The 25,098-nt window shown below is 48.9% G+C and overlaps 1 protein-coding gene across 1 annotated transcript in view; it reads left to right on the top strand.

Annotated features, from left to right (window-relative positions):
- Window positions 1-25,098, top strand: part of C3_1H5orf34 (chromosome 3_1 C5orf34 homolog) — a 377,197-nt gene that overhangs the window by 54,355 nt on the left and 297,744 nt on the right. The window contains exons 3-4 of the mRNA XM_086962940.1: window positions 2,745-2,834; window positions 4,707-5,344. Of these exons, the coding sequence (XP_086819066.1) occupies window positions 2,745-2,834; window positions 4,707-5,344 (728 nt within the window). The remainder of the gene's footprint in view (window positions 1-2,744; window positions 2,835-4,706; window positions 5,345-25,098) is intronic.

The following is a 25,098-nucleotide window of genomic DNA, read 5'->3' as shown; positions in this document are numbered from 1 at the left end:
ATACATCACAAATTTGATTAGCCAAGAACTCTAGGAAAACGCTTTTTAAAGTGGTCAAACACTTCTCCAATCCCTCAAATAAACATCAGAACCAATGCTTCTTAAGCATTTTGTGACAACTTGGCAAAGTTTTTTTTGACATTTACTCTGAGTTCTATTCTGTTGAGACATACGAGGATGAATATCTTGTTCAAGATATCTACGTTGGTGCACCGCGGGTGTTGTCTTTTCCACCTTGTCTGCATCTCAGGTGAAAGAGATACTGCTGAGTATTAGGTCTGGTTCTCCCACGGACTTGTGCGCTCCTAAAATCTTACAGATGGTCTCGGATGTTGTGGCTGAATTCCTGGAAAACATTTGAGATCTGGTGTCTTTCCAGAGTGCTGGAAAGAAGCTATTTTCTTCCCAATTCCTAACAAGCCAAATGTAGATCCAGATGAGTTGAAAAATTACCAGCCGATCTCTCTTCTTCCCACTCCTGTGAAAATACTTGAAAAACATCTCAACAACGAGTTAAGTTAATTACTGACCATTATCTTCTGGACCCTTCTCAAAATGGTTTCAGACAGGGTCATAGTACGGAGTCGGCTCTCGTAACTGTCACTGACATGATGGGAATGCAGGCTGGTCGACCAGGGAGGGACAGCCATCCTTGTCCTATTGGACTTGTTGGCAGCATTTGACACTGTTTCTCCCTCAAACATGGTCAAAAGCCTTCACCAAGTAGGGGTGGGTGCCAAGGCGCCGGCATTGCTTCATTCCTTTCTGGTTTTTGAGACGTCCGATTGTATGCTGCGGTCAGTTCAGCGCCAAGGCTTCTAGTCTCCTATGCGGAGGGCCACAGGGCTCCACGCTTATTCACACACTTTTTAATTTGTTCATTCTGCCTTTGGCAACCTTGGTGAGATGTTTTGGTTTCTAGGTGTTGTCATATTCCGACGATACACAAATTATTGTGTATTTCACTGATACTCTACCTGAAACGGTAGAGAGATGTAAACTATGCATGAGTGATGTGAGCCGCTGGATGACTAGTAATTTCCTTAAGTTAAACGCTGACAAGACAGAAGTTATGATCTCTGGAGCCAAGCAGTCAGTCTGGTCAGAGCTATGGTGGCTGGAATCATGGGGGCCCTCCCTACCCCTGTGGAATCAATATGAATCTTGGAGTACTAATGGACATCTCTCTTAATTGTAATCTGCAAGTAAATCGCACAACAAGCAGTTGTTTTTTTATCATCAGCACCCTCAAGAAGATTTTCCCTTTTATTCCTGAGGAAGTTCACAAATTAGTGGTAATTGTGTTGGCGACCTTGTGTTTAGATTACTGTAATCGTATGTACCTTAATATCTACAGTTACTCTCTGAACAAGAACCAGATGGTGCAAAGTGCTCCTGCATGCCTTATTCTTAACACCCCAAAATATCTTCGGTGAAAGAAGGACTTCGAAGCTTGCAACTGCTGGCAATTCGGAAGCGTATGATCTTTACGGCGCTTAGTGTAGTGTATACCTAGCTCTTCATGGCGAAGGATCAGTGGCTATCAGGTCTGCCTTTCATTTCTATAGGCTGACCAGGCTACTTCTCTGTGGCAGCTGCCAAGTTATTGAATAATACCCTGCCAAGTTATATTGCGGACACTGAGTCTTTCGTTTCTATTCGACAATATTTAAAAACTTGCCTCTTTATGTCCTAGGTTTTATTCTCCTGAGTCTCATTGTCTATTTGTACTCTTTCATTCTTTTTAGTTTTTGCAGGTTCTGTATCATCTTTCCTTTTCTCACTGGGGTAAGCTCTCTTCGATAGAGCTCTGGAATTCTTTAATGCAGCGCCTTGATACCCTCTGGTTAAGAGTGCTTTATAAATCTCTTTCATTTCATCTCATTTAATTTCAGTCACTATTTCTCAAGCCTGTACTAACATTCCCAAACTCATTCAAACCATTATTAGTTGCATTCTCGCTGACCTTTACAGCATTCCTCTTATCCACCAGGTTCCATTCTCAACCTGTACATACCCTTTGCTTAAATTCATGACATGAGTGTCATTGAAAAATTAGAGAGAGATTATCCTACCAACACTGGTTTCTGGATTCTAGCCAAATCACCAATATGAAAATTCTGAGCTTTAACACAATATGTGCATAACGAAGCTTACTTTTCTCCTAATATCTCTTTACTTTGTTATACACATCCTCAGTCCTGACACTATTCTCCTCGTTTATCATGGCTATACACAGGACAGAACTTTGATATAAAATCCTTTAGTTGAAGAAGCTTATATGGACTAAATTCAGGAGTGGAATGTGGCTTTCTGTTGAAATTCCAAAATCGGTCCCTCAACGCAATTCTGAAATCGATTTTATCACTGACCGCTTATTGTGTGGTATTCTTACCAATTCTGTTAACTCTCTCCAACAATACATTACTTTGTGGACTACATAAAGCCACAGTGATCTGTTGAATACCTGTAACTGCAAGATACTCTTTTATTTCTCTTGAAACAAACAGCACCCCATTATCTGATACCAAAAACTTGGGATATCCTTGAATTACAAACACACTTTCAAGAAAGTCTGTAACAGATTTATTGTTAGACGTCCTGATCCATGAATGATGTTCTAATTTTGAATGATAATCCACCAAAATAATGATGCCCACGTTTATGGGGGAAAACTGCCACTATGTAGTAAATGTTTATCAGATGGCTTCGAGTGATCTCATAATGATTTTCTATTGTTTCAGGACCAAGTTCTTCAAGCTTTAGAATTTCGGAACCGATTTTCTCTGTATCCATATCTACCCTTAAGTACTATACCTCCAGACAAAATCACAGTAAGTAAAAATCTTACCAGCATGTGATTTTATTTTTTGAAATTTATTTTTTGAAATATAATTTTAGGAAGCAATAGAGCAGGCTATGAAGTTCAGTTGTTTTCTTGCTGTTGAGGATTGTTTTCCTTTTATGGTGGAATCAGTTGGAATGTGTTAATAGAAACAGACTTTAGAAAACTGGATAACCGTGAAGTGACCCAATAGAGCCATTTAAACAATCAATCAATTAATCAGTTAGTTGTTAAGCACGACTACTCACCCGTAAGGGTCTCAAGGCGCTGGGGGTCTCAGGTTCCAGTCCATCAAGGAGGGGTCTGTTTAAGAGCCAGGTTTTGAGGTATCTTGCAAAGATGGGGAGCGGTGTTATCTGTCTGAGGTGGAGCAGAAGGTCGTTCCAGGCTCTGGCTGCGCGGAAGGTGGAGGAGCGGCCTCCTGATCTGGTCTTTCTGGTGCGGGGGACTGTGGCGTAGGAGAGCTGGGCTGATGGTAGGGTTCTTTGGGGTGCGTTGAATTTGAGTCGGCTTTTCAGGTATGCTGGTCCGTTGTCGTGGAAGGCCTTGTGAGCGTTGTACGACATATGGAAACAGATCAAACTTGGTAATAATGTGTTCTTATTTAGGAAAATGCACACGAATAGGAGTTTGAAAACGGGTACATCCTCACTTATATGTTTGCAAGATTGGCAAGGCTCTGTCCAACTGGAGGGCCTGCCACCAAAACAGGAATCTGTGTAAGATCAGAAAATGATTTGTGAAGGGAGACTAAGTTAAAACCATATCTAATAAGTGTTTGGAGGTGTGGTTTCATGAAGGAGTAAGCTGGTTAGTACATTTAGCTACACTGAAACGTATGGCAAGCGTTTGAGTATTTGATGTGACACTCCTTGGAAGGAAATTTAACCTGGCGAGTTGGAAAGCCGCTTTTGGATGTTATCAGAGGCAATGTATGCCCTCAATGTACGGGTAGTATGGTTCGCCCTGCTAATAAAAAGGTGGTTGGACCTAGCCCCATGCATTTTGTTTAGGTGACTGTTTGATCTTCCTTTCTGTTCATCCAAGGCTCAGATCCACCTGGACTATTTTCTAATTAAGGAGGCAGTAGTGCAGTCTTCTTGCATACTAAACGGCTGCCATTGTTTAAACAAGCATTTGCAATGCAATCGGTCTCTTATTTGTGAAATTTAGAGCTATTTGCATTGTAAAAGATATTGTTTTTTACAAATGTTTTTTGTTTGTAGTGGATGTATGCTGGTAGTTATGGAATTATGTGGTTTTAATTGGAATTGTTAGTCGTGGAATTAATGGTGTATTTTGTAGTGTATTTGTGATTTGGAAATATGTGGCATAGTGTTTAGGTAGGGATGAGAGTTGTGAAAGAAATATAGAAAGTAAACTTGGGAGTGATAGGAAGTTTGTGTAAGTAGTGGTAAATGAACTCTAGATCTAGTAGCAGAAAGAGTGTGAGAAAGAGATAATGAAGGGAAGAGAAGGTTATAGACACATAAGTTGTTTACGCAGAAAACTCCGAAAGAAGAGGTGAAGTGTGTTTTTGCAATTTGTATTTGTTTGAAATTTTCTGGTAAAGAAACTGTGTCTAAAGACCTGAAGTGAACTAATATGAGAAATGCTGGATCAGTCTCTGCTTGTGCATTGAAATGATGTGGATAGTAACTCCTGCAGCATGGAAGGCTAATTGGGCCTGCGAGGCAACCCCATTTATTTACTTCCTCACATGTATAGTATCAAAGCAGGCTATGAGCTATATTATGGGAAGACCACTTTCCTTCTCTGTATTTGATGAGGAATAGAATGCCTTTTTAATGATATTGACTCGCATTATATAATTTTCTTTCATTGTTTTTGCTTTTTACAGAACGTTATCCCGAACATCTCAGAAGCTAAATGGCCTAACAGTGTTGATGAACACGTGGAACCTCAGCATGAAGGGATTGTAAAGGTTTCCTCCTTAGATGGCCTTGCTTGTCTTTATCTTACAAAACTTCAGCAATCATTTACAGTTGAATTTTTGTGTAGAGTCAGTCAAAAATCCAAGTCACCTACTTTGAAACTGGACAACCATAGCAGGAGTTCAAACCGCAAGAGTAATGAAGTTTGCAATGGGCACAGTAGCATTATGGAAACAATCTCAAAAGAATTTACTCCTAAGGATAATGAACCTGAGATTACCCACAGTACAGTTGGAACCAAAAAAGACAGTGCATATTTTGCTGAAGTTGAGGATATGTCTTCAAAACCATTCACAAAAGATGCGTTACAGTGTACCCGGGTTGTACAGCAATTCTCAGTGTCTTCCTACCCAGAAGAATGGAAATATCCACTATCTTTGGCATTCAATTATTACAATACGCATATTGTCAATAAAACTGAATTAAGCTATAATAATGACAGAAACATCGAATCTGCTAGTTTGAAAGAATATGGACAAGAAAGGACAATTTCTGTTCTGCCAAAAGCATTACCCATCGTTTGTGATGCTCTACACCTTCACAGGTAAAATATAAATTGATATTATAGTTGCAGTGATTATTGTCATTCATATGATTTTTCTGTTAGGTAAAATATATTTTTCTTCTAATCACTTATATTTTCTGCTTTTATAGAGAACACAAAATATGTATTTATTCTAGTCCTGCATATGGGGCACATTAATGGGTACAGCTAAATGAAGTAAGATTGTAGTGCTAACCTTAGTAATAGGTTGCCACCTTAGATTGTTTCAAGCAGAATGTTTAGAGATCAGAGGCAGCAAGGTGAGGTTTAGAATGTCGTGAGGAGAGCAGCAAATAGGAGAGATTTGGTACAAAATGGGAGTTAATTCAATATAACTTTATTCGGTCTAAATACAAATGGACCATAAAAGTACATAGAAATATTGCACATGCATATATTCACATAGATTTTAAAATAAACACATTAAAAACAGGTAAACAAGATATGAGTGCATAAACAACTTTAACATTCCTCAATTCATCAAATGACCATGTTTAAGATAAGCAAAGGGGTGGCAGATGTAATCAAATTTCAGAGCTTCATTACACTCATATAGGGAGGGGCTGAGGTTTAACAGGCGAGAAAAGGGAATGAAAGAGAACAAAAAACCTAAAATAGGGTCCTCTATGCGCTCCTACCAATATGCGCTCCTACCATCCCCAGAATTGGGCCAGAACATCTCGTCCAAACTCCATATACCAAGCCACATTGGATATAAAATACTAACGAGCCAACCCATCATGGTTTATCTGGCCCTTATAACCACATCCAAGAAGGCACAGCACTGAAAACAATTTCAGGTGAACTTGGAGAATCGTTGGTGGATGAGAGATGGTCTACAACATCGGAGACCTATCCTCTGTAACAAGGGTATCAGAAATAGCTTTCGTGCTAGATTATGCAATTTTTCAAAAAAGATAAAGTGCAATATTGACTGCGCAGATTGATTATCACTGGGGCAGGAGGAAACTATGTTCCCCTTTAGGTCTAAAAAGTGTTTAAAAAAAGGGGACCAGTAAATTGACCCTGTTCTGAAATGGAGAAGAAGTGACCGCTCCCATCTTGAAAAATCCATAGATCGATCCAAGGGGGAATCATCTATGTATAAAACACTACAATAATGCAAAACTGAGTGTTTGGATAACTTGTTTTTCAGCCTGGTGTTTGAGCAGTAGTCCTTGAATAGTGTTTTCACCTCCTTCTTGGCATTTTTGGAAATAAGGCTGGGGTCGCTAAACCAAGAGGATATATGCCAAGGGATTCAAAAGTGTCCTGTATATAACTCAACCAAAGTATAAAACAGGCCTTGTCCAATGTCAGACAGTCAGATATAATGTCCTTACAAAGCTTTGCAGCTGGGTTCGACCAAGTGCTGATCCATAATAAAAGTGGTGCCAGATGAATCTTATCTTATATGGATTCCTTACTTAACTCGATGTAGGTAATGAAACTAGAGGTGGACGGCGGTGAACTCCGCAACCATCACAAAAAGCTTTTTTCCTCAGCCTGTAAGGAACAGCAGTTACTAAAACCCCAAACTCCTGCACCATAGATGGCTACAGTAATGCATTATGAATTATATATCTTCAATGGTGGGAACATAGTCCTGATATCCGGTCTAATGAGGTCACAGACTGTACCGGTGGATTTATTTAATTTTGCGCCAGCCTGGGCACCGTGGGGGTTCCACAAACCTGATGAGCTAAAAGTTAGCCCTAGATAACAGAAGTTATCAACAGTCATCAAGACATGGCTGTTAGAACTGATTTTATTTAGCCTTAGTTTGCCCGGGCCACAGGAGATGATGTGAGACTTAGTTTTTAAGTTCAGGTTGCACATAAGAGGCAAAACAGTCCACCTGATGTCTCGATGCATTTGGAGTGAGGGCCAGCAATATCGCACCATCAGTGTACAGTTAAAGCAGGAATTGGGGAGCCTGTGATTCGGGGTATGTCTGGGTGGGTGATAGATAAGTGGGCTGTTAAACCATTAATACATAAAATAAATAATAAAGGTGTCAATATGCACTCCTGCCTCACGTCACTCTTCAAAGGAATGTGGAAGCAGATTATTTAAAACCCACTGGTGCAGGGTCACCCTTCGTCCACGGGTTCTTTAACAAGTAAGGAGGAATCGACACTGGAGGGAAGTACAAACCAAAGGTCATGTACTTGCATTCATGAATGGGGCCTCATCCGGTATGCACCATAGAGATACTCAAGGAGGAAGCGCACTGAATGATGGTTACATAGGTTTTTATAGCAAAAGATCACAAACAAGTGACGCCCAGAGGTAAATAGGTCTTTGGGAAAAACACACACATGAGGTAACAGTAAGAATCAACAGCCTTGGTGCCTTGTGCAATCGTCGCATCCTAAGGCTGCACAACAAGATATGCTAAATGGGTAAACTTTACTTGAGGATTTACCATTGTCTGAAAAACCCCGAGCAGACACCAGCTGTTCTTTTGCGCTGACTCCGCATGTATACATAGCCTGCAATACCCTAATCTAGATTTTTTACCAATGTTTATGCAGGTGCGGTGTCCAGGATAAAGCCGGGGCTGAAAGTAGGGCAGGGGTGAAAATGGATGATCCATAGCTCAATCAAAAAACAAGAGAATCAGATTTTAAATTTCAACAAGGAAATCAGAAGAAAACTCCCCATAAGAGTTCAAATGGACCCGAGCTGAGAGGTCTGAGTGTATGTGGACAAGAAAGTCCCCGGGGTGCGGGCATTCCTTGATCCAGCAACATTAGCCATGGTGGATAAACATGGTGGTGGATAAATCTATGAAAGCTAGGTAAATGGGGGATCACCTGGCCTTAGTATATTTCAAAATAGTCAGAGCCAGGTTCGAACATTGTTCGATTAACATGTTGCTCGCTCCTAGAATTTCGAGTAGGTCAACCAGGCCCTGAGCAGTAAGATACTTAAGACGCTCTGCCCCCTTGTCTCTTGCATAATGCAGTTCCCCATCATAGAAGTGTCTTGTATCGGCGTGACTTGCAGGGAAAACATGGCGGATGCGCTTTAACTTCGCTCCGCCATGCACTCACCATAATCTGGTAAATGTATCCGCTACGCAACCTTTTCCCTGCAACAGAATCCCAACCGCGGGATTGTAGAAGCCCCAGGGGACAGAGAAAACATTAAATGAGCTGGGTTGTTGCTTTAACGATGCGGTGGCCGAGTGATGCATTGAGACCCTAATGGCGCTGCCTGCTTCGGACCTGCGCCACACATACTCCAGGGGGGAGGAGGAGGCGAGTGCCGGGGACAGGGATTGGTGAGCCCGAGCAGCTGCGGAGGCAGACTGCATTGGGTGGGGTGTAATCAGCAGGGGCCCCAGCGGCTGCAGTATGCGTCCGTAGGAGCACCAGTCGAGAAGCAAGCAGCATACGCGAGCGAGCACAGGTGGCAGGATTTGCAAGGCCCTTACTGCTTGGAGAGTGATCTCGTGGGCAACCAGAGGTGATGCCAGACAAGATGGAGGGAGTCTGGATGCGGCCCAATAGGTAGTTCAGTTCAGTGCACTACCCTGAGAGGAAGGTAAGAGCGTGTGCACCAGAGGCCTGACGGTGATTGTCAGTGGCTATTCCTGGAGTTGGTTGGCACTGGTAGCAGCGAGATCAGTCAGTAGGTGTGGTGGTTGACTGCTGTGCGGCCCTGGTCAATAAGGGAGGACCTTCGGCCTACGGCAATGGCGCAGGCAGCCTACTGGGCTTCACAGGAGAAGAAATCCAGCTAAGGAGCAGACCAGAGGCATTGTATTGAGGCAGTATTTATAGCAGTGGACCCACGCAGATAGCTTCTCAGGTGGTCGGGAGGCTGCATTGTGGCTCGGGATCAGGCCCTCTTGCTGTCCTCGCGGAGTTGAGGCCGCTGCCTGACTGTGCGGAGAGTGTGTCTGTCAGGCTGTGCTTCACAGAATCCAGTTGTCGCAAATAATGGTCCACCTCCCAATGTCACCAACACTCTGAATGTAATACACAGAGTGTTCGAGTCATTTGGCGAGGGAAAGGAAAGGGAAGGGACAGCAAGGAAGGGAGCCTGAAATGACAAAAGACATAAATATAAACAGTGCATATAACACCAAACTACTCTCAAACAGAAATATAATATCCACTTGATGTACTCAAGGTATTTCACCTGCAGCATAGCTAACCTGGAAAACATAGAACATAATCAGAAATTAGATAACCCCCATCTTCTATATCATATGTCGGATTACCACCACAGGCATACCAAGAATCAAGCAGGCTCAATCCGAGAAATGGGTTTCTATTGGTCTAGTCCATGAAAAAAAACCTCTTCTCTCTGATCTCCAAAGTAGTAAAGAAAAAACAATGATAAAAATCCCTTCTTCGGGATGAGCTACGACGGCAACCAATATGGCTGCTTAGGTTCCCGGCTCCGCCGACCTCCGTATCCCGTCACGAGATCCTGTATGATATCCTGATTCTACACCCAGCCTCTACCTGGATGAAGTGTTCCTCGCTCCGGTGGTGAAATCCCCAAGCTTTTATCATTTGATTTTACGGACTTACACCGAGTTAAAGATCGTGGCCTGTTCCAGCGGTGAAGCCGGGGCCTCGAGTAACTGTAAGGCCGGGTTGCAGTTCAACAACATCGGCTGAGAGACCCTGGCAGGGTCCGGTCTACCGCCATGGAGACTGTCTACGCCCAAATTTGGTGGCTATTGTTTTCCGTGCCCAGCGTTGAGAGAAGTGACCTGCTGCTGCTGATTGAGTGTGGGGATCCCTGTACCGCGGACCCGGTATAGATTCCAGCCGGGGTTCGGCAGGTTGGGACCCCGGACTGCGGTGCTGCGCCAGGCTCTCCCGGCTGTGGATAACTACGGGTTGCTGTCCACGCTTGCCCCCTCAGTATCCTGCTCGTTCCCCCGAAAATGGCTGATTTACCCAGGGAGTCGATTGCGCCTGCCACTGAACGTGGTATAGTGGATCGACCGGCGTCTGGGCCAACGCTGGAAACAATATTAGCAGAACTTTGGGCGTTTCACTCGCAAGTGACTGTGCTAATGGCTAAAATGGATGTCAGTCTGACTGGGATCCTGTTCAAGGTACCGGACCCTGCCCTACGGTCGGACCAGCAAACAACAACCCCTCAAGCCGCGGCCATTTTGACTTCGGGCGAGGACCCCGTGCGAGATCGAGTGTGGAGGTTAATATCGGATTCAACGGATGGCGCCCAGGAAGACGCTGTCCTCGGGACCACAAGTGTATCACAGTGCCTTTCATTATCATTGACTTCGGAGGTCTCGAAGGGCGTTCCCCCCCCGGATAACTGTGCTGTAAACTCTTCCCCCATCTTGTGGTTGTATCCCCCTTTTCTGGATGTTCTAGGATTCCGGGGCAAGAACTATCGGGACAGTCCAACTTGGAGAGAGGAATTTTCCGTGCGTGAAGACCTCTTGGAGTCACTAGCCACCGGGGGTAATGGATTGACTTTCGATGCTTTCCCTCTCCTCTATGACTTGTTTGTGTCCTCTGGGGTTTCGCTGGGGAGGGTTCGTGTGATGATTCGAAAGGGTCAAGGTTGAATAAACTAGCCTGGGCTGGCTTGGAACACTGGTAATGGAAGTTCGAATTGGAAATGTTTAATAATGGAAGCTGGGCGGTGTATCACGATGCCCCCTCTTGATTTTTGTACCAGTTGCTTCACATCCGTCTTTGGCTGTAGGGGGTGTCTGTGTTTTGGCGGGGGAGCCAAGGGGTCGGGAACACCGTATGATTAGGCCCTCCTCCATTCTTCTTCTTTCACCTTCTTTTAGGGTTTAGGTTAGTAGGGCGACCGGCATGCTGCTAGTGGGTCAGGCTATAGCCATCGGCAGGGGTGCAGGGTGGGGGGTTGGAGGGGGGGGGGTTATTTTTCCTTTTTTGTTTCTATGGTCTTTTTCTCCCTTCCCATATTTCCTTAGGATCGGTATGCTCTGTGTTTTATTCTGATTTCATTGTGTTCTGAAATTAGTGTCCAAGTTCTTCTGTTACTCGTATCACTGGGCGGGCGGCCCCTGAGGACTGGCGGTCACAAAAATGTATACTGTTTTATTGTTTACAATGATATATAGGTATTAACGCCAGAGACCCACAAATGGCTGTTTCCACACACATATCCTGTTTCCCTGGCCTGCCCCCCGTATCCTGTTGTTAGAAAGTATGGCACCTGATCCGATCATTTCAATATTATAAAAAGAAGACCTTTATTATATCCTGTGCTTTATCAATGCGTCCTGATACAATATCCATCCTGAATCGCTGCCGGACCTCAGGGTTGTCGGCTGAAGAGCTGTTTTGTGTTATGAAACGTCGAGGTTTACTACTGTTTAGCGGCCGGCCCTGGAGGTTGTAGGTTGTATTTCATGAATGCTGCAATAAAGGTTTAAAAAAAAAGAAAAAAAAAAAGAATCCCTTCTTCTTAGTAAAGGTATTTAACCCCTATCACAATATCACCGAAGCAATCCACAGACACGGTGGTGCGTGGGAGGCAATAACCACAACACTCCGCCCTGCTATGTGGCATGTGATGCAAATGTAGAATAAAGATAGTGGCCCAGCGTAGCAGAAAACACCTGCACAATAATTCTGAATACAGTTTACAACAATCAACACCTTGGAACACGGAAACGTGTGGTTAACCCCACCACTGTGCTCCGCTTCCAATGAATACGTTTTTATGACAGTTGGTAATCAGGAACACGGTAACGCGTGGTTGCGTCCACCACAGCGATCCGCGTCAGTAATGAAGAAAATCAAGAATAAGGCGGCGCGTGGACTCCATTGCCATAGCACTCCTATTTTTGTCAGGAAGACTTTAATCCAATAACATAGAAAACGGCAACTCGTGGTCCTTAACCACCACGCTCCGCTTTAACAAGAAAACCTGTTGAGCAAAATGAAAATGAGAAAACGGCAGCACGTGCTTCCAGTAACCACCGCGCTCCGCTTCTGGAAAGTTAGTAGTCCTTAAAAACAAAGAAAACACAGTAGCGTGGAGTATTCACCACAGCACTCCGCGAGGCAGCTCACTTCAAGAATCCTACCTTAGAATGCCCCTCTCAGGCTCTGATACGGGGAAACCCTGGTGGGAACCGGGATCCCTCACAGCGCGCAGCAACACTCCAGCTCAGGACGAAACGCCAAACAGGAAACCGACAGAATTACGCGCAACAGTGGGCAGGCCTCGTTGGCTAAAATACCTCCTCCCCTCCTCCCACCCCAGAGGATCCTGGGGGATGTACTTTTTTAACACGCAATGCAGGCGCAGCTCCGTGAAAACCAGACAGTGTCCCTCGGCCTTTGGTTTTTCAGAGACTGGAGCACCGCCCGGCCCTGGCGAACGCACCAAGACTTTTTGGTGGGTGGGTTTGGCTAAGCTGATGGGGCGCACCAAGTGAAGCGGTTCGAGGGCCTGCAGGAAGGATTCTTGCATCAAAGCCATAAGTATCACAAAATGGAGACACACCCCCACACGCTGTGCCAGGCGTTGTTATATGCCACATCCGCCATCCACAACAGAGATACCCATGACTCCTGGGCTTCCTTAGCGTAGCAACGGAGATACTTTTTCAAGGTTTGATTTAGTCTTTCCGTTTGACCATCAGTCTGAGGGTGGTAGCTCGTGCAAAGCTTGGCTTGAATTGGATGTGGAGTGCCTGACACCATATCTTCCAGAATCTGGCAACGAACTGCGGCCCTCTGTCCGACACAATGACTTCTGGCACTCCATGTAATCGAATGACATTATTCAACAACAACTTTGCAGGTTGTCCTGCAGTGGGAAGGTTTACACAGTGGATAAAATGCCCCAATTTTGTGAGGCTATTGATAACCACAAATATGGCTGTTTATCCCTGATCTGATGGCAATCCGGTAACAAAGTCTAAGCTGATGTTCTGCCAAGGTCTTTTAGGAGTGGGCATGGGCATAAGCTTGCCTTTTTAGGTTTTGCCTCGCGAAAAGATGCGCTCTGCGCATCTTTTTTGCGCAGGCAAAAACCTAATGAGAACTGTAGTGTGGGTTTGGGTCGGCCCTCGTCATTCATTGGCTGGCTCCATAAATGGAGCCTAGCCATTGGACGAGGGGCCTGTCCGTCCATGCCGGAGGAGACACGGGGGCGTTCCCGAGATTCTTTGGCTTTTGGCTACGTCAGCCGAAAGCCTCTTCTCGGGAACGCCCCCGAATCTGGTCCGGGATTGAGGGCACCCGCCGGGAAAGGGCATGAAGGTCAAACCAAGCTGCAGGGAGGTATCGCCGGCAGCCCGTCATCCGAGGAGATGGTTGGCTGCAGGGAAAGTAGGAGGCATGAAGATTATACCGTGCTTACTTTGAGCAGCTGAGCTGGTTGCAGGGGTCCACCAGCGCTCGTATTTGAAAACCCGCACTTATTATTGTTTTAACACCAGCCTCCATCCAAAATAAGAGAGAGAAACGGGGTGAAGACTGATAAAGAAAATGACGGTAAAACGCTGACAAAGGGAGAAAGCAGGGATTAAAAAAACCCATGCATGAGTGAAATAAATGGGCAGGACATGTATGGTGGTTCATGAAAGAGATATGAGGTGGAATCCAGGTTAGACAGCCTTGGTGTTTTACCTGTCGCCCACCCAAAATTGCGTGTGCAGAGTGCAGAGTGGAGCTTCAGAGTGGAGCTTCAGAGTGGAGCTTCAGAGTGGAGCTTCTGAGTGGAGCTTCCGAGTGGAGCTTCCGAGTGGAGCTTCCGAGTGGAGCTTCAGAGTGGAGCTTCAGAGTGGAGCTTCAGAGTGGAGCTTCAGAGTGCAGAGTGGAGCTTCAGAGTGGAGCTTCAGAGTGCAGAGTGGAGCTTCAGAGTGGAGCTTCAGAGTGCAGAGTGGAGCTTCAGAGTGGAGCTTCAGAGTGCAGAGTGGAGCTTCAGAGTGGAGCTTCAGAGTGCAGAGTGGAGCTTCAGAGTGGAGCTTCAGAGTGCAGAGTGGAGCTTCAGAGTGGAGCTTCAGAGTGCAGAGTGGAGCTTCAGAGTGGAGCTTCAGAGTGCAGAGTGGAGCTTCAGAGTGGAGCTTCAGAGTGCAGAGTGGAGCTTCAGAGTGGAGCTTCAGAGTGGAGCTTCAGAGTGCAGAGTGGAGCTTCAGAGTGGAGCTTCAGAGTGGAGCTTCAGAGTGGAGCTTCAGAGTGGAGCTTCAGAGTGGAGCTTCAGAGTGGAGCTTCAGAGTGGAGCTTCAGAGTGGAGCTTCAGAGTGCAGAGTGGAGCTTCAGAGTGGAGCTTCAGAGTGGAGCTTCAGAGTGGAGCTTCCGAGTGGAGCTTCAGAGTGGAGCTTCAGAGTGGAGCTTCAGAGTGGAGATTCAGAGTGGAGCTTCAGAGTGCAGAGTGGAGCTTCAGAGTGGAGCTTCAGAGTGGAGCTTCAGAGTGGAGCTTCAGAGTGGAGCTTCAGAGTGGAGCTTCAGAGTGGAGCTTCAGAGTGGAGCTTCAGAGTGCAGAGTGGAGCTTCAGAGTGGAGCTTCAGAGTGGAGCTTCAGAGTGCAGAGTGGAGCTTCAGAGTGGAGCTTCAGAGTGGAGCTTCAGAGTGCAGAGTGGAGCTTCAGAGTGGAGCTTCAGAGTGGAGCTTCAGAGTGCAGAGTGGAGCTTCAGAGTGCAGATTCAGAGTGGAGCTTCAGAGTGGAGCTTCAGAGTGCAGAGTGGAGCTTCAGAGTGGAGCTTCAGAGTGCAGAGTGGAGCTTCAGAGTGGAGCTTCAGAGTGGAGCTTCAAAGTGGAGCTTCAGAGTGGAGCTTCAGAGTGGAGCTTCAGAGTGGAGCTTCAGAGTGGAGAGTAGAGCTTCAGAGTGGAGCTTCAGAGTGGAGCTTCAGAGTGGAGCTTCAGAGTGGAGAGTGGAGCTTCAGAGTGGAGCTTCAGAGTGGAGCTTCAGAGTGGAGCTTCAGAGTGGAGCTTCAGAGTGGAGCTTCGGAGTGCAGAGTGGAGCTTCAGAGTGCAGAGTGGAGCTTCAGAGTGCAGAGTGGAGCTTCAGAGTGCAGAGTGGAGCTTCAGAGTGCAGAGTGGAGCTTCAGAGTGCAGAGTGGAGCTTCAGAGTGCAGAGTGGAGCTTCAGAGTGGAGCTTCAGAGTGGAGCTTCAGAGTTGAGCTTCAGAGTGGAGCTTCAGAGTGGAGCTTCAGAGTGGAGCTTCAGAGTGGAGCTTCAGAGTGGAGCTTCAGAGTGGAGCTTCAGAGTGGAGCTTCAGAGTGCAGAGCGGAGCTTCAGAGTGCAGAGCGGAGCTTCAGAGCGGAGCTTCAGAGTGGAGCTTCAGAGTGGAGCTTCAGAGTGGAGCTTCAGAGTGCAGAGTGGAGCTTCAGAGTGCAGAGTGGAGCTTCAGAGTGGAGCTTCAAAGTGGAGCTTCAGAGTGGAGCTTCAGAGTGGAGCTTCAGAGTGCAGAGTGGAGCTTCAGAGTGGAGCTTCAGAGTGGAGCTTCAGAGTGGAGCTTCAGAGTGCAGAGTGGAGCTTCAGAGTGGAGCTTCAGAGTGGAGCTTCAGAGTGGAGCTTCAGAGTGGAGCTTCAGAGTGGAGCTTCAGAGTGGAGCTTCAGAGTGGAGCTTCAGAGTGGAGCTTCAGAGTGCAGAGTGGAGCTTCAGAGTGGAGCTTCAAAGTGGAGCTTCAGAGTGGAGCTTCAGAGTGCAGAGTGGAGCTTCAGAGTGGAGCTTCAGAGTGCAGAGTGGAGCTTCAGAGTGGAGCTTCAGAGTGCAGAGTGGAGCTTCAGAGTGGAGCTTCAGAGTGCAGAGTGGAGCTTCAGAGTGCAGAGTGGAGCTTCAGAGTGCAGATTCAGAGTGGAGCTTCCGAGTGGAGCTTCCGAGTGGAGCTTCCGAGTGGAGCTTCCGAGTGGAGCTTCCGAGTGGAGCTTCAGAGTGGAGCTTCAGAGTGGAGCTTCCGAGTGGAGCTTCCGAGTGGAGCTTCAGAGTGGAGCTTCAGAGTGGAGCTTCAGAGTGGAGCTTCCGAGTGGAGCTTCCGAGTGGAGCTTCCGAGTGGAGCTTCCGAGTGGAGCTTCAGAGTGCAGAGTGGAGCTTCAGAGTGCAGATTCAGAGTGGAGCTTCAGAGTGGAGCTTCAGAGTGCAGAGTGGAGCTTCAGAGTGGAGCTTCAGAGTGGAGCTTCAGAGTGGAGCTTCAGAGTGGAGCTTCAGAGTGGAGCTTCAGAGTGGAGCTTCAGAGTGGAGCTTCAGAGTGGAGAGTAGAGCTTCAGAGTGGAGCTTCAGAGTGGAGCTTCAGAGTGGAGCTTCAGAGTGGAGCTTCAGAGTGGAGCTTCAGAGTGGAGCTTCAGAGTGGAGCTTCAGAGTGGAGCTTCAGAGTAGAGCTTCAGAGTGGAGCTTCAGAGTAGAGCTTCAGAGTGGAGCTTCAGAGTGGAGCTTCAGAGTGGAGCTTCAGAGTGGAGCTTCAGAGTGCAGAGTGGAGCTTCAGAGTAGAGCTTCAGAGTGGAGCTTCAGAGTGGAGCTTCAGAGTGGAGCTTCAGAGTGGAGCTTCAGAGTGGAGCTTCAGAGTGGAGAGTAGAGCTTCAGAGTGGAGCTTCAGAGTGGAGCTTCAGAGTGGAGCTTCAGAGTGGAGCTTCAGAGTGGAGCTTCAGAGTGGAGCTTCAGAGTGGAGCTTCAGAGTGCAGAGTGGAGCTTCCGAGTGGAGCTTCCGAGTGGAGCTTCCGAGTGGAGCTTCCGAGTGGAGCTTCCGAGTGGAGCTTCCGAGTGGAGCTTCCGAGTGGAGCTTCAGAGTGCAGAGTGGAGCTTCAGAGTGCAGATTCAGAGTGGAGCTTCAGAGTGGAGCTTCAGAGTGCAGAGTGGAGCTTCAGAGTGGAGCTTCAGAGTGGAGCTTCAGAGTGGAGCTTCAGAGTGGAGCTTCAGAGTGGAGCTTCAGAGTGGAGAGTAGAGCTTCAGAGTGGAGCTTCAGAGTGGAGCTTCAGAGTGGAGCTTCAGAGTGGAGCTTCAGAGTGGAGCTTCAGAGTGCAGAGTGGAGCTTCAGAGTGGAGCTTTAGAGTGCAGAGTGGAGCTTCAGAGTGGAGCTTTAGAGTGGAGCTTCAGAGTGGAGCTTCAGAGTGCAGAGTGGAGCTTCAGAGTGGAGCTTCAGAGTGGAGCTTCAGAGTGGAGCTTCAGAGTGGAGCTTCAGAGTGGAGCTTCAGAGTGGAGCTTCAGAGTGGAGCTTCAGAGTGGAGCTTCAGAGTGGAGCTTCAGAGTGGAGCTTCAGAGTGGAATTCAGAGCTTCAGAGTGGAGCTTCAGAGTGGAGCTTCAGAGTGGAGCTTCAGAGTGGAGCTTCAGAGTGGAGCTTCAGAGTGGAGCTTCAGAGTGGAGCTTCAGAGTGGAGCTTCAGAGTGGAATTCAGAGCTTCAGAGTGGAGCTTCAGAGTGGAGCTTCAGAGTGGAGCTTCAGAGTGGAGCTTCAGAGTGGAGCTTCAGAGTGGAGCTTCAGAGTGGAGCTTCAGAGTAGAGCTTCAGAGTGGAGCTTCAGAGTGCAGAGTGGAGCTTCAGAGTGGAGCTTCAGAGTGGAGCTTCAGAGTGGAGCTTCAGAGTGGAGCTTCAGAGTGGAGCTTCAGAGTGGAGCTTCAGAGTGGAGCTTCCGAGTGGAGCTTCCGAGTGGAGCTTCCGAGTGGAGCTTCAGAGTGGAGCTTCAGAGTGCAGAGTGGAGCTTCAGAGTGGAGCTTCAGAGTGGAGCTTCAGAGTGGAGCTTCAGAGTGCAGAGTGGAGCTTCCGAGTGGAGCTTCCGAGTGGAGCTTCAGAGTGGAGCTTCAGAGTGCAGAGTGGAGCTTCAGAGTGGAGCTTCAGAGTGGAGCTTCAGAGTGCAGAGTGGAGCTTCAGAGTGGAGCTTCAGAGTGGAGCTTCAGAGTGGAGCTTCAGAGTGGAGCTTCAGAGTGGAGCTTCGGAGTGGAGCTTCAGAGTGGAGCTTCAGAGTGCAGAGTGGAGCTTCAGAGTGGAGCTTCAGAGTGGAGCTTCAGAGTGGAGCTTCAGAGTGGAGCTTCAGAGTGGAGCTTCAGAGTGCAGAGTGGAGCTTCAGAGTGGAGCTTCAGAGTGGAGCTTCAGAGTGGAGCTTCAGAGTGGAGCTTCAGAGTGGAGCTTCAGAGTGGAGCTTCAGAGTGGAGCTTCAGAGTGGAGCTTCAGAGTGGAATTCAGAGCTTCAGAGTGGAGCTTCAGAGTGGAGCTTCAGAGTGGAGCTTCAGAGTGGAGCTTCAGAGTGGAGCTTCAGAGCTTCAGAGTGGAGCTTCAGAGTGGAGCTTCAGAGTGGAGCTTCAGAGTAGAGCTTCAGAGTGGAGCTTCAGAGTGCAGAGTGGAGCTTCAGAGTGGAGCTTCAGAGTGGAGCTTCAGAGTGGAGCTTCCGAGTGGAGCTTCAGAGTGGAGCTTCCGAGTGGAGCTTCCGAGTGGAGCTTCCGAGTGGAGCTTCAGAGTGGAGCTTCAGAGTGCAGAGTGGAGCTTCAGAGTGGAGCTTCAGAGTGGAGCTTCAGAGTGCAGAGTGGAGCTTCAGAGTGGAGCTTCAGAGTGGAGCTTCAGAGTGGAGCTTCAGAGTGGAGCTTCAGAGTGGAGCTTCAGAGTGGAGCTTCAGAGTGGAGCTTCGGAGTGGAGCTTCGGAGTGGAGCTTCAGAGTGGAGCTTCAGAGTGCAGAGTGGAGCTTCAGAGTGGAGCTTCAGAGTGCAGAGTGGAGCTTCAGAGTGGAGCTTCAGAGTGGAGCTTCAGAGTGCAGAGTGGAGCTTCAGAGTGGAGCTTCAGAGTGGAGCTTCAGAGTGGAGCTTCAGAGTGGAGCTTCCGAGTGGAGCTTCAGAGTGGAGCTTCCGAGTGGAGCTTCCGAGTGGAGCTTCCGAGTGGAGCTTCCGAGTGGAGCTTCAGAGTGCAGAGTGGAGCTTCAGAGTGGAGCTTCAGAGTGGAGCTTCAGAGTGGAGCTTCAGAGTGCAGAGTAGAGCTTCAGAGTGGAGCTTCAGAGTGGAGCTTCAGAGTGGAGCTTCAGAGTGGAGCTTCAGAGTGGAGCTTCAGAGTGGAGCTTCGGAGTGGAGCTTCGGAGTGGAGCTTCAGAGTGGAGCTTCAGAGTGCAGAGTGGAGCTTCAGAGTGGAGCTTCAGAGTGGAGCTTCAGAGTGGAGCTTCAGAGTGGAGCTTCAGAGTGGAGCTTCAGAGTGGAGCTTCAGAGTGGAGCTTCAGAGTGGAGCTTCCGAGTGGAGCTTCCGAGTGGAGCTTCCGAGTGGAGCTTCAGAGTGGAGCTTCAGAGTGCAGAGTGGAGCTTCAGAGTGGAGCTTCAGAGTGGAGCTTCAGAGTGGAGCTTCAGAGTGGAGCTTCAGAGTGCAGAGTGGAGCTTCAGAGTGGAGCTTCAGAGTGGAGCTTCAGAGTGGAGCTTCAGAGTGGAGCTTCAGAGTGGAGCTTCAGAGTGCAGAGTGGAGCTTCAGAGTGGAGCTTCAGAGTGGAGCTTCAGAGTGGAGCTTCAGAGTGGAGCTTCAGAGTGGAGCTTCAGAGTGGAGCTTCCGAGTGGAGCTTCCGAGTGGAGCTTCCGAGTGGAGCTTCAGAGTGCAGAGTGGAGCTTCAGAGTGGAGCTTCAGAGTGGAGCTTCAGAGTGGAGCTTCAGAGTGGAGCTTCCGAGTGGAGCTTCCGAGTGGAGCTTCCGAGTGGAGCTTCCGAGTGGAGCTTCAGAGTGGAGCTTCAGAGTGCAGAGTGGAGCTTCAGAGTGGAGCTTCAGAGTGGAGCTTTAGAGTGGAGCTTCAGAGTGGAGCTTCAGAGTGCAGAGTGGAGCTTCAGAGTGGAGCTTCAGAGTGGACCTTCAGAGTGGACCTTCAGAGTGGAGCTTCAGAGTGGAGCTTCAAAGTGGAGCTTCAAAGTGGAGCTTCAGAGTGGAGCTTCAGAGTGGAGCTTCAGAGTGGAGCTTCAGAGTGGAGCTTCAGAGTGGAGCTTCAGAGTGCAGAGTAGAGCTTCAGAGTGGAGCTTCAGAGTGCAGAGTGGAGCTTCAGAGCGGAGCTTCAGAGCGGAGCTTCAGAGCGGAGCTTCAGAGTGGAGCTTCAGAGCGGAGCTTCAGAGTGGAGCTTCAGAGTGGAGCTTCAGAGTGCAGAGTGGAGCTTCAGAGTGCAGAGTGGAGCTTCAGAGTGGAGCTTCAAAGTGGAGCTTCAGAGTGGAGCTTCAGAGTGCAGAGTGGAGCTTCAGAGTGGAGCTTCAGAGTGCAGAGTGGAGCTTCAGAGTGGAGCTTCAGAGTGCAGAGTGGAGCTTCAGAGTGCAGAGTGGAGCTTCAGAGTGGAGCTTCAGAGTGGAGCTTCAGAGTGGAGCTTCAGAGTGGAGCTTCAGAGTGGAGCTTCAGAGTGGAGCTTCAGAGTGGAGCTTCAGAGTGGAGCTTCAGAGTGGAGCTTCAGAGCTTCAGAGTGGAGCTTCAGAGTGGAGCTTCAGAGTGGAGCTTCAGAGTGGAGCTTCAGAGTGGAGCTTCAGAGTGGAGCTTCAGAGTGGAGCTTCAGAGTGGAGCTTCAGAGTGGAGCTTCAGAGTGGAGCTTCAGAGTGGAGCTTCAGAGTGCAGAGTGGAGCTTCAGAGTGGAGCTTCAGAGTGGAGCTTCAGAGTGGAGCTTCAGAGTGGAGCTTCAGAGTGGAGCTTCAGAGTGGAGCTTCAGAGTGGAGCTTCAGAGTGCAGAGTGGAGCTTCCGAGTGGAGCTTCCGAGTGGAGCTTCCGAGTGGAGCTTCCGAGTGGAGCTTCAGAGTGGAGCTTCAGAGTGCAGAGTGGAGCTTCAGAGTGGAGCTTCAGAGTGGAGCTTTAGAGTGGAGCTTTAGAGTGGAGCTTTAGAGTGGAGCTTTAGAGTGGAGCTTTAGAGTGGAGCTTCAGAGTGGAGCTTCAGAGTGCAGAGTGGAGCTTCAGAGTGGAGCTTCAGAGTGGAGCTTCAGAGTGGAGCTTCAGAGTGGAGCTTCAGAGTGGAGCTTCAGAGTGCAGAGTGGAGCTTCAGAGTGGAGCTTCAGAGTGGAGCTTCAGAGTGCAGAGTGGAGCTTCAGAGTGGAGCTTCAGAGTGGAGCTTCAGAGTGGAGCTTCAGAGTGGAGCTTCAGAGTGGAGCTTCAGAGTGGAGCTTCAGAGTGGAGCTTCAGAGTGGAGCTTCGGAGTGGAGCTTCGGAGTGGAGCTTCAGAGTGGAGCTTCAGAGTGCAGAGTGGAGCTTCAGAGTGGAGCTTCAGAGTGGAGCTTCAGAGTGGAGCTTCAGAGTGGAGCTTCAGAGTGGAGCTTCAGAGTGGAGCTTCAGAGTGGAGCTTCAGAGCTTCAGAGTGGAGCTTCAGAGTGGAGCTTCAGAGTGGAGCTTCAGAGTGGAGCTTCAGAGTGGAGCTTCAGAGTGGAGCTTCAGAGTGGAGCTTCAGAGTGGAGCTTCCGAGTGGAGCTTCAGAGTGGAGCTTCAGAGTGCAGAGTGGAGCTTCAGAGTGGAGCTTCAGAGTGGAGCTTCAGAGTGGAGCTTCAGAGTGGAGCTTCAGAGTGGAGCTTCAGAGTGGAGCTTCGGAGTGGAGCTTCGGAGTGGAGCTTCGGAGTGGAGCTTCAGAGTGGAGCTTCAGAGTGCAGAGTGGAGCTTCAGAGTGGAGCTTCAGAGTGGAGCTTCAGAGTGGAGCTTCAGAGTGGAGCTTCAGAGTGGAGCTTCAGAGTGGAGCTTCAGAGTGGAGCTTCAGAGCTTCAGAGTGGAGCTTCAGAGTGGAGCTTCAGAGTGGAGCTTCAGAGTGGAGCTTCAGAGTGGACCTTCAGAGTGGAGCTTCAGAGTGGAGCTTCAGAGTGGAGCTTCAGAGTGGAGCTTCAGAGTGGAGCTTCGGAGTGGAGCTTCAGAGTGGAGCTTCAGAGTGCAGAGTGGAGCTTCAGAGTGGAGCTTCAGAGTGGAGCTTCAGAGTGGAGCTTCAGAGTGGAGCTTCAGAGTGGAGCTTCAGAGTGGAGCTTCAGAGTGGAGCTTCAGAGTGGAATTCAGAGCTTCAGAGTGGAGCTTCAGAGTGGAGCTTCAGAGTGGAGCTTCAGAGTGGAGCTTCAGAGTGGAGCTTCAGAGTGGAGCTTCAGAGTGGAGCTTCAGAGTGGAGCTTCAGAGTGGAGCTTCAGAGTGGAGCTTCAGAGTGGAGCTTCAGAGTGGAGCTTCAGAGTGCAGCTTCAGAGTGGAGCTTCAGAGTGGAGCTTCAGAGTGGAGCTTCAGAGTGGAGCTTCAGAGTGGAGCTTCAGAGTGGAGCTTCCGAGTGGAGCTTCCGAGTGGAGCTTCAGAGTGCAGAGTGGAGCTTCAGAGTGCAGATTCAGAGTGGAGCTTCAGAGTGGAGCTTCCGAGTGGAGCTTCCGAGTGGAGCTTCAGAGTGGAGCTTCAAAGTGGAGCTTCAAAGTGGAGCTTCAGAGTGGAGCTTCAGAGTGGAGCTTCAGAGTGGAGCTTCAGAGTGGAGCTTCAGAGTGGAGCTTCAGAGTGCAGAGTAGAGCTTCAGAGTGGAGCTTCAGAGTGCAGAGTGGAGCTTCAGAGCGGAGCTTCAGAGCGGAGCTTCAGAGCGGAGCTTCAGAGTGGAGCTTCAGAGCGGAGCTTCAGAGTGGAGCTTCAGAGTGGAGCTTCAGAGTGCAGAGTGGAGCTTCAGAGTGCAGAGTGGAGCTTCAGAGTGGAGCTTCAAAGTGGAGCTTCAGAGTGGAGCTTCAGAGTGCAGAGTGGAGCTTCAGAGTGGAGCTTCAGAGTGCAGAGTGGAGCTTCAGAGTGGAGCTTCAGAGTGCAGAGTGGAGCTTCAGAGTGCAGAGTGGAGCTTCAGAGTGGAGCTTCAGAGTGGAGCTTCAGAGTGGAGCTTCAGAGTGGAGCTTCAGAGTGGAGCTTCAGAGTGGAGCTTCCGAGTGGAGCTTCAGAGTGGAGCTTCAGAGTGCAGAGTGGAGCTTCCGAGTGGAGCTTCCGAGTGGAGCTTCCGAGTGGAGCTTCAGAGTGGAGCTTCAGAGTGGAGCTTCAGAGTGGAGCTTCCGAGTGGAGCTTCCGAGTGGAGCTTCAGAGTGGAGCTTCCGAGTGGAGCTTCCGAGTGGAGCTTCAGAGTGCAGAGTGGAGCTTCAGAGTGCAGCTTCAGAGTGGAGCTTCAGAGTGGAGCTTCAGAGTGGAGCTTCAGAGTGGAGCTTCAGAGTGGAGCTTCAGAGTGGAGCTTCAGAGTGCAGAGTGGAGCTTCAGAGTGGAGCTTCAGAGGGGAGCTTCAGAGTGGAGCTTCAGAGTGGAGCTTCAGAGTGGAGCTTCAGAGTGGAGCTTCAAAGTGGAGCTTCAAAGTGGAGCTTCAGAGTGGAGCTTCAGAGTGGAGCTTCAGAGTGGAGCTTCAAAGTGGAGCTTCAGAGTGGAGCTTCAGAGTGGAGCTTCAGAGTGGAGCTTCAGAGTGGAGCTTCAGAGTGGAGCTTCAGAGTGGAGCTTCAGAGTGGAGCTTCAAAGTGGAGCTTCAAAGTGGAGCTTCAGAGTGGAGCTTCAGAGTGGAGCTTCAGAGTGGAGCTTCAGAGTGGAGCTTCAGAGTGGAGCTTCAGAGTGGAGCTTCAGAGTGGAGCTTCAGAGTGGAGCTTCAGAGTGCAGAGTGGAGCTTCAGAGTGGAGCTTCAGAGTGGAGCTTCAGAGTGGAGCTTCAGAGTGGAGCTTCCGAGTGGAGCTTCCGAGTGGAGCTTCCGAGTGGAGCTTCCGAGTGGAGCTTCCGAGTGCAGAGTGGAGCTTCAGAGTGGAGCTTCAGAGTGCAGAGTGGAGCTTCAGAGTGCAGATTCAGAGTGGAGCTTCAGAGTGGAGCTTCAGAGTGCAGAGTGGAGCTTCAGAGTGGAGCTTCAGAGAGGAGCTTCAAAGTGGAGCTTCAGAGTGGAGCTTCAGAGTGGGGCTTCAGAGTGGAGCTTCAGAGTGGAGCTTCAGAGTGGAGAGTAGAGCTTCAGAGTAGAGCTTCAGAGTGGAGAGTAGAGCTTCAGAGTAGAGCTTCAGAGTGGAGCTTCAGAGTGGAGCTTCAGAGTGGAGCTTCAGAGTGGAGCTTCAGAGTGGAGCTTCAGAGTGGAGCTTCAGAGTGGAGCTTCAGAGTGGAGCTTCAAAGTGGAGCTTCAGAGTGGAGCTTCAGAGTGCAGAGTGGAGCTTCAGAGTGCAGAGTGGAGCTTCAGAGTGGAGCTTCAGAGTGGAGCTTCAGAGTGGAGCTTCAGAGTGGAGCTTCAGAGTGCAGAGTGGAGCTTCAGAGTGCAGAGTGGAGCTTCCGAGTGGAGCTTCCGAGTGGAGCTTCCGAGTGGAGCTTCAGAGTGCAGAGTGGAGCTTCAGAGTGCAGATTCAGAGTGGAGCTTCAGAGTGGAGCTTCAGAGTGCAGAGTGGAGCTTCAGAGTGGAGCTTCAGAGTGGACCTTCAGAGTGGACCTTCAGAGTGGAGCTTCAGAGTGGAGCTTCAGAGTGGACCTTCAGAGTGGACCTTCAGAGTGGAGCTTCAGAGTGGAGCTGGAGCTTCAGAGTGGAGCTTCAGAGTGGACCTTCAGAGTGGACCTTCAGAGTGGAGCTTCAGAGTGGAGCTTCAGAGTGGAGCTTCAGAGTGGAGCTTCAGAGTGGAGCTTCAGAGTGGAGCTTCAGAGTGGAGCTTTAGAGTGGAGCTTCAGAGTGGAGCTTCAGAGTGGAGAGTAGAGCTTCAGAGTAGAGCTTCAGAGTAGAGCTTCAGAGTGGAGCTTCAGAGTGGAGCTTCAGAGTGCAGAGTGGAGCTTCAGAGTGGAGCTTCAGAGTGGAGCTTCAGAGTGGAGCTTCAGAGTGGAGCTTCAGAGTGGAGCTTCAGAGTGGAGCTTCAGAGTGGAGCTTCAGAGTGGAGCTTCAGAGTGCAGAGTAGAGCTTCAGAGTGGAGCTTCAGAGTGGAGCTTCAGAGTGGAGCTTCAGAGT

This window comes from Lissotriton vulgaris, chromosome 3_1 (assembly GCF_964263255.1).
Source record: "Lissotriton vulgaris chromosome 3_1, aLisVul1.2, whole genome shotgun sequence".
In the NCBI taxonomy this organism is placed as follows: domain Eukaryota; kingdom Metazoa; phylum Chordata; class Amphibia; order Caudata; family Salamandridae; genus Lissotriton; species Lissotriton vulgaris.
The sequence above is the reverse complement of the archived record's forward strand: the minus strand, read 5'-3'. Positions and strand labels throughout refer to the sequence as shown.